The sequence below is a fragment of the Crocodylus porosus genome, unplaced genomic scaffold, assembly GCF_001723895.1.
Source record: "Crocodylus porosus isolate Cpor-Errol unplaced genomic scaffold, CroPor_comp1, whole genome shotgun sequence".
NCBI classification, from domain to species: Eukaryota; Metazoa; Chordata; order Crocodylia; family Crocodylidae; genus Crocodylus; species Crocodylus porosus.
In genome coordinates this window covers 2,206,652-2,214,367 of record NW_017728937.1, presented here as the reverse complement: position 1 = coordinate 2,214,367, position 7,716 = coordinate 2,206,652, and the positions used below count along the sequence as shown (strand labels likewise).

General features: G+C 47.8%; 1 protein-coding gene across 2 annotated transcripts in view; it reads right to left on the bottom strand.

Moving 5' to 3' along the window:
• Window positions 1-424: 424 nt before the first annotated feature.
• Window positions 425-7,716, bottom strand: part of LOC109318182 (ras-related and estrogen-regulated growth inhibitor-like) — a 29,239-nt gene continuing 21,947 nt past the window's right edge. The window contains exons 3-5 of one of the 2 annotated variants that reach the window (XM_019547250.1): window positions 7,091-7,164; window positions 3,039-3,520; window positions 425-1,145 (exon numbers count right to left, since the gene is read on the bottom strand). In XM_019547250.1, coding sequence (XP_019402795.1) covers window positions 1,019-1,145; window positions 3,039-3,520; window positions 7,091-7,164 — 683 coding nt within the window. In that variant the 3' untranslated portion in view covers window positions 425-1,018. Of the gene's footprint in view, window positions 3,521-7,090; window positions 7,165-7,716 lie in introns of both variants that reach the window. The other variant, XM_019547251.1, reaches the window with a different exon arrangement.

Below are 7,716 nucleotides of genomic sequence, written 5' to 3'. Positions count from 1 at the left end.
CAGAGTCCCTTAGTGACCCTCCATTTGGAGAGATAAGCATGCAGCGCTTCTAAAACTATGTTGTTCAGGCTGGAGTAATGTGTAAACTGAAGATCAGTTCTAGATTTGGGTGGAACATGGAGGAAGCCTGGATGGCCCTTACCTGGGAGTGGGGGGACCCAATGGGAGACAGATGGCAGCAAATAACACAAGATGCACAGCTTCAGCCACGAGTGTAACAGCTAAAAAAAACCCCCAAACCCTACCACCTACACACCATTAAAATATAGTTGGTGCTTTCCAGCTAAGCTGGGACAGCAACATCTGACATTTTTGCCTTGCCTAAATTGTTACTTACTGTGCTATTTAGAGGGGATTTTGTCAAGTGATTTCAGCCCCCAAAAATGGTTTTACAGAGCCTCGGAATAACTGGCATTTAAAAAAAAAACCCCAAAACAGTAAAGTTGCTGTAAACAAGTTTTCTCAATTTAAACAATTTAAATGTAAACCAGCAGAAACATAGGGAAAGCAGACACAGAGATTAAATAATTAGGAATTAGTGGCTAGTATTCCAGGGATGGGATATTGACCCTATTACTGGGGAACCTGGGCACTTCACAATCCTTAATTGTCATTGTTGCACCCCGGGTTCTTATCCTGATTTTCACAGGCCAAGGAAAGGGGGTAAATGACCTGCCCAAGGTTATGCAGTGAGTATCTAACCAGAAGTGAACCTGTGTCTCTTATGCTTGCCTCCTCACCACTGGACTGACTTCTCTCTCCATCAACTAGAGATGCTGGACTAGTACTAAACTAGGCTAGCAGTAGTGTCAACTCTTCCACATGTAAGCAAAGGGCTCCAATCTCATGAGCCATCCAGTCCCTTTTCTTCTGTGCATCTGTAGTACCTGCAGTGTGTGGTGCCAGGCCCTATCACAAGTGGTCACTGGATCGCCATCTCGCAGCTCTCTGGATAGACCTGGCCAACTCCAAAAATCCCATTTGTCACAAGTGTTTCAACTAACCCCCAAGATCACTCTCAGTCAACAAGATTTGAGGGAACTGGAGGTTTTGGTTTCTTTTGCACTGGGACTGGGTGTACTGTCAGTCTTGTTGGTTCCCTGCATGTGTAGGTGGCTCTTCCTGGTTCCTGTGGATTGTTCACACTGGGATATGGGAGAGAAAATAATTTAAAACAGAAGAATGTGACTTCAGAAACACATATGGCACGAGGAACTCGGTGGCAGGGTCCTCCCTGGTGCTGCCTTTAACTCCTAACTTGAAATGGACTAGATTTCAAGCTGTGCGCAACCCTGGCCAGTGCTTGATGGAGCTGGCATTTGGCACTCTTTCCCTTGCTTTACTCCTCAGTTGGATTCATTTTCTCCTTAGGAGGAGAGAATTAATAAAGCCCAGAACCAGCAGTCTAACTAACTATTCTGGTGCTCTGAGAAGAACGAAAGGGGAAGGCATATTTTGTGTGCGGACTCATTTGGGACAACCATTTTAACTCCCACCCCCTGATCTACCCTATTCACCTACACCTCTACTACTGCCCAGAGCAGTAAACATGGCTCTTTGATAGCCACTTTGAGGACCATGATGGAGAAACACAACTGAGAACATTTTTGATTGTCACAACTAAGGTTCTGTCCTCACAGCAGTCACACAATTTCAGCAGCTGTGGGCACAATGTGATGCCCTCCATGCACACTACTGTAGTCCCATGGAAGCTGTGTCTCACTCTACAGATGGTGTAAGCTCTGGGTGGCATGAAACTTACAGGACTGAGTGCTTGTGTGCACACCTCCAAGAGTCACACTGAGTAGAAAGGGTAATGGCAGCTGGACCACCATGAAGGGTAAGTGCTTGAAATCTCTTTAGCATCAAGGGCTTGATTTTGTCCTGCTGAAGTCAATGAGAACTTTGTCCTTGAGTCTGATGGCTGGGGTGGGGGTAAGTGAATAGGGAGTGGGGGGGGGGGGTGTCAAACGTCACACAGTGACATATTTAAAGGAGTTTGCCCTTTGCCAGGGGCATTCAGCACTTTCTAGAAAAGCCACCTAGTGTTGACTGTTACTGAAGACAGCAGATGCAGTCTGATACCCTATGGGTCTGCCCTGGTAAAAGACATCCACAACAGGGTGCAGGTTGTGAATGGTTTTGTTCGGGAGAAATGGGGTTCCTTTATATGTCCAGGGAGGCTCCTCCAACATGCTGTAATTCCAGCGCATTAGAGTAAAGTTGATTAACACAGTGTGCAGGAGCGTGGTAATTACCGCACTCCATCGTCACGTGCATCAGCGTCTCTGCACTGAAAAATGGTGGCCAGGTGCTTTTCACTGAAGCTTGTTCATCAAGCTTTAGTTCAAAGTGCCCTGCTACCATTTTTCAGTGCAGGGATGCTGATACATGTGACATTCTGGGCACTTTTAAATAGTGTGACTCTTGGAGCTGCATTAATTAAAGCACCCCCCCCCAGAACACGTCTATAAATGCTCATAGGGATCAGTGGCCAAGCAGAATGAGGAGTTGTGTCAGGAAAGCTTCCAACTAGGGCCCCTCCATCCTGCTCTGCGATACCGCCTGGTAACCAAGGCCTGGGCTCCCACATGGCTCTAACACACAATCTTAACCTTCAGTCCCAATCCCAGTTCCACCTGGAGCAGAGCCTGCCAACAGCATAATGTACGGTGACAGTTTGTGACATAAGCAAAACGTGGATAATGAGGAGGAAGAGGACACCCTCTCAAACACATTTGGACTGCTCCCTCTAACCCAGGACATAAGCGTCCCCTCTAAGGCTTTCAATGTACAAAGCTAATGCACCAACCTCATCAAGCTACCCACCTTCTTGCCCATTCCCCTCTATGAAGCCAGCTTAGACTAGCACCGTGAACTTCCTGGAATACAGGCAGCTATAGTGACCCACCCTAGCTACTACACATGGGCTCTCAAGGCTGGCAAGGCCAGCAGCACTGCAGCCTGTCCATCACTTGTTCAGGCTGCTTCTGTTCATCATTCACTTCCAACCCCCTGCCTGCACAAAGGCAGCTCACTCTGGTATGTAGTCCCTGAAGGAGTTGAAGCTCAGGCTTCTGCCACCCGAGTTGAGGGTGGAGTTAGCATGCATCCTGGGAATCTTCTCCATCAGCTTGGACACTGTCTTCCTCTTGAAGGAGCCGGGAGAGAAGTGCCCCTGTCTCATCAGCTCATGGTACAATGTGTTGAACACCATCACTGTCTCTTCGTAGCTGTCTCTGGTGGAGATCTCATAGAATGGATATTTCAGGGCTTTGGAGAGGTTCTCGCCATCCTCAGAGGATACCATCCTGTCAAACTGCAAGTCCTTTTTGTTGCCAACAATTACCACAGGCGGCTGGTCACTCCCACTGCTCCGCTTAGGGCTTGCATGGATGTGGTTGATGAGGAAGCAGAGCCTCATAACCTCATCAAAGCTGCACCTGTCAGTCACTGAGTACACCACAGCAAAACCGTCACCCCACTTGATCTTCTCCTCAATCTGCAAGGAGTCTTCTTCCTGGGGCAGGGGAAAGTAGAAAGCACAGCATCACCATCCCTGCTTGGCACCTTTACATGCAAGGAGCAAAAAGCACTAGTTCAGACACTTGGCTACAGCTTGCTCCTGTTCCTATTTGGGTCACCAGTAAAACTCCCAACAGTGTGGGATCAGGCCTCTGGAGCAGCGCAGGCTGTTGGCTTTGGATTACATCTACTGGCACCCACTGAGGACCTGACAGTTAATATCAAGGGATGTAGACAGGTTGTTTCATGTCCCACTGAGAGGCACCTGGGATGGAACACAGTGGCTGGCTACCAACAAGGCAACCCAACGCAGCAACACAGGGCAGAAGCTGAATGCTCCATCCAATGAAACTGCAGGTAGAAACTGTGGATCCACAATGGGATAGTCTCAGTCAAACTATGGCCCAGTTACAGGGGTGGCACCCCTAATTTCATAGTACCCCAAGATCACTACTGACAACTGTCTCTTGTCAAAGAGAACACATGTTCCTCCCATCAAGCAGGCAGCTCCTTTAGAAACAGCAAACCCTCACACTAAGAAGGGGTATCAGTACTAGCTTAGGGCCAAGGGATCACTACTGCCACTCCATGGAGCATGTTTAGGGCACACTGTCTATCCAAGAACTGACAAGCATGATCCCGTGTAATGTACTGTGATGCTGAACAACATGTACTGTAATGTTGTAACATGAACTACAATGCCAAGAAGCCTTCAGGGGACTGGTGGAATGAACTCCAATGTGCACTACAACTCCCAGAAAGTGGCAGGAGGGCAGGAAGAAATGGAAGGAGTATCATCGGAGCATGGGAACCACAGCAGACCCGTGGCCAGAGGGTTGGAAGGAGTGGAGGGGCTAGGACTGTGAGCTGTAGCAGAGGGACTCAGACGTGGAGCCCAAGCAGATGGCAATTAAGTATTTTATAGGACCAGAGACTGATTTGGAGTCCTCTGGAATTATGGGAAGGCTTAAAGTTCTCATGTGTATACATCACAGTGTTACTGTTTTCTACCAATAACTACTGGTTTCTACCGATTTCCTCACAGTGTCACTATTTACTTCCTGTTACCCAGTTCCTAAGTGTATGTGCCTTAATGGTAATGTTTATTTACTTGTGTCTGTCCCCCTCTCCTTAGCCCACTGGCTTGTGACTAATCCCCAGCATCCCCTATATAAAAGTAGGCTCTTCTCTTGCCAGCTCCCTGTGCTAGTTCCTGGGGTTGCAGGGTTTGGTATACCTGCTTAGCTTGTAAAACATGACTGGCTGAAGGCTGTAGTGCCATTAATGCTGCAGAAAGCCCATCAGTGTTGTGTCAGGAAATAATGAACATAGTCACGCTGAAAATGGGCAGCCTGATTATTGAAAGCAAAACATCCCTGCTACTACTACTTTTACCGGCTTTTGTGTGCTCCTGACAAGAACTCTGTATCTCCTCCAACTTGGCTCCCCACGTTGTCCTTCAGTTTAGTGTTTTCTTCATCTTTCATTTATTCTGCACACAGCTGGAAATGGACTTGATCTAACCACACTGAAGTCACTGAACAGGCATGGTTGGACTTCAGCACATGGTAGATCAGGTCCAAGACAACCTCCCTCACTCACTGCTTCAATGACCTCGTCTTCCTCTTCTCCAACCCCTGCAATTTACTTCTGTCTTTTGCTGCACAAGGTAAAAGCTCCTCATCTTCCCCCCCTTGAAGTCCTGCATTATTTGCTTCTGCCCCTTTCTTCTTATACTTGCTCCCTGTACACCCCCAGTGTTGCTCCTTCCTTGGTCTTCTCTTCCTCCACCTCTAGATTTGTCCCTTCTCCTGAGTCTCACCCTGTTCTCAGAGCAACCTCCTGTCCCTTGCTGGGCAATGAGCCATCTCCTTCAGCAACACCTCCTCCAAGAGTGCTCTGTTCCTTACACTGAACTTCTCATTCTCCTGATGCTTTGATTTTGGTCAGAAGACAACTGTGACGTCTTTGGCACAGGGATGATGCCTTTGCATATGCTCTGTGGGGTGCAATGTGTCGTCCACAGGGATTGGTTAGAAACTGAAACAGCTCAAGAGACTGGATTAAAGTAGCTCCACTGGTTTTAATTTAACTATGCAAACATATAAATAAATACATGGATAAACCATACACCTAGGTCAGTCTAGACCTCTGGCTACCTGAAGTGCAATACTAAATCTCTTACTCCAAAGGCCTTGTCCATTGGGTCTTGGATATTTCCCAGTGCTGCAGACAGAGTGGTATTGCATTGTATACAGCAAAAGAAGAGAGAGAGACTAAATGGGCAACTTCAAATGACATGGCTGAAGTCCTACCAAGGGTGGTCTGATTAAATTAAAAAGTGCAAAGGCAAAGTGGCATTCCCAGAACATTCTCATCCCATCCTTAGACACCGATTCTTAGCTTCTCATTCAAGTCCTTATATGGAGGACCAGAGCTGATGGGAAGGCAGTTTCCAGTTCACAGTGGAACTGCCCCAGAGCTGAGGGTCTGGATGGCACTTGATTTCCAGTTCATAAGAAACTGTCCTTTTTTAGATTCGGTTTTGTTGCTAATCAGACAGAACACCAAAAATACTCAGCATTCCCCATGGACTAGAAACTGAGAGTATTTTACTCTGGAAAGACCAAAGTAGAGCAGCTCCTTAGAGTTGACATGCTCATCCATTTCACCACCAGCTGAGAGCAAGAAAGGTGATTTCATGGAGCAGCTAGGGGCCCTCAGTTGTATGCAGCTCCCAGGTAGTCCTGTCTGGGAGCTTCCCCAGAGCCACAGACCCTCGGTGCCCATCCTGTGGCTCTCAGGCTCTGAATCTCAGATCTGCAGCAAGAAGTCTAGATGCTCTGAGAGCTATGGCTCCTTTTATGGTTCTCAGACTTTCAGATCTTCCTCCTGCAGTGTCAGGAGCTGAACCTCTTTTGCATCCAGGGCCCTCTGGGCTTTCAGGCTCCCACCTCCATGGCAGAGAGCCTGGAAGCTCTGGCATGGCTGTTTGGCCCAGAGCCGCATACTCTAAATCCAGCTCCAAGGCTAAGTGGCTAGGGCCAAGGATCAAGTCCATTCAGGAGTCTCAGCTCTGGGGCAGACCCACTGGGCGGATGTTTCCCCGGGCAAGAGACTCTGGGAGCAGTTTGCCAGGGATTAGGGGTGGGTTCTGTTAGAACACTAATCTGGGACTGATGAAAACCTGAGGCATTGTGGACTCAATTAATTGACATTTTCTGATGAAATTTAATTCTGAGAGAAGATTTCAGGCTAGCCCTGTAAAACACAGCCTTAGAATCAAGCATAAGTGTTGCCTTCACTATCCTCTCTCAAGGCCTCCTCAGCTGGTCCACCCAAAGCATCCCTGCCCTCCACCACTGCTTGCTTGCTTGAAGCAACATGTGTCAAGGCTCAGAAGACAGATGTGCACCCACACTCTTTTTGAGGCATGGCCTACACTGGAATCCACGTACTGGGGCCAATGGCAAGAACATGGACTGAAAAAAGGATGCTGCCTCTTTGGGAATTCTTTCCAGTTAGTCTTTTCCAGCATCCGTGGATGAAGGAACCATAACTGTACCTGTCCTGCCGTGTCGAGAATCTCAAAATGCACCACGTCCCCATCGATGACAGCTGTGTGTCTGTAAATCATCTCTGCAGAAGAACAAAAAAAGGCACATGAAATGTCTCCTGATCCCTGCACAGAGTAAGTGTGGACATCAGCCAGCACAAGGTTGGCTTAGATCATGCTACATAAGAAAGTACTGACAGCACGGCAGATCAGACCCTGGCATGTCCTGATCACTGACAGAATGGTAACTGGATGCTTTTAGAGTGAACAGTCAAATTCACAACCCATCCCATCCCTGACTGCACTGAAGCTAATGGGAGCTTTGCCACTGATTTCAAAGGAAACCAGGTTGAGACCCTATGTCAGAATATAGCACTCTCACCCATGGTGAAAGGGTCATGCAGGCAGTTGCAGTGAAGTGCTAAGCGGCCCTGATTCCCCCACATATACACTGTACCGTATCGAAGTCATCAGACAGATTCTGACAAGTCTCCTTAGTTCATCTTCACCCGAGGGCATCGTTCTCTTGCTTTAAGATCAGGAAGGTGATAATGGAGCTGGTGTGCAGGGTGGGAAGAGGGGAATTCCAGGTGCTCTCATCTCTTGTAATGCATAGATCTGTTCCTGTTGCATGT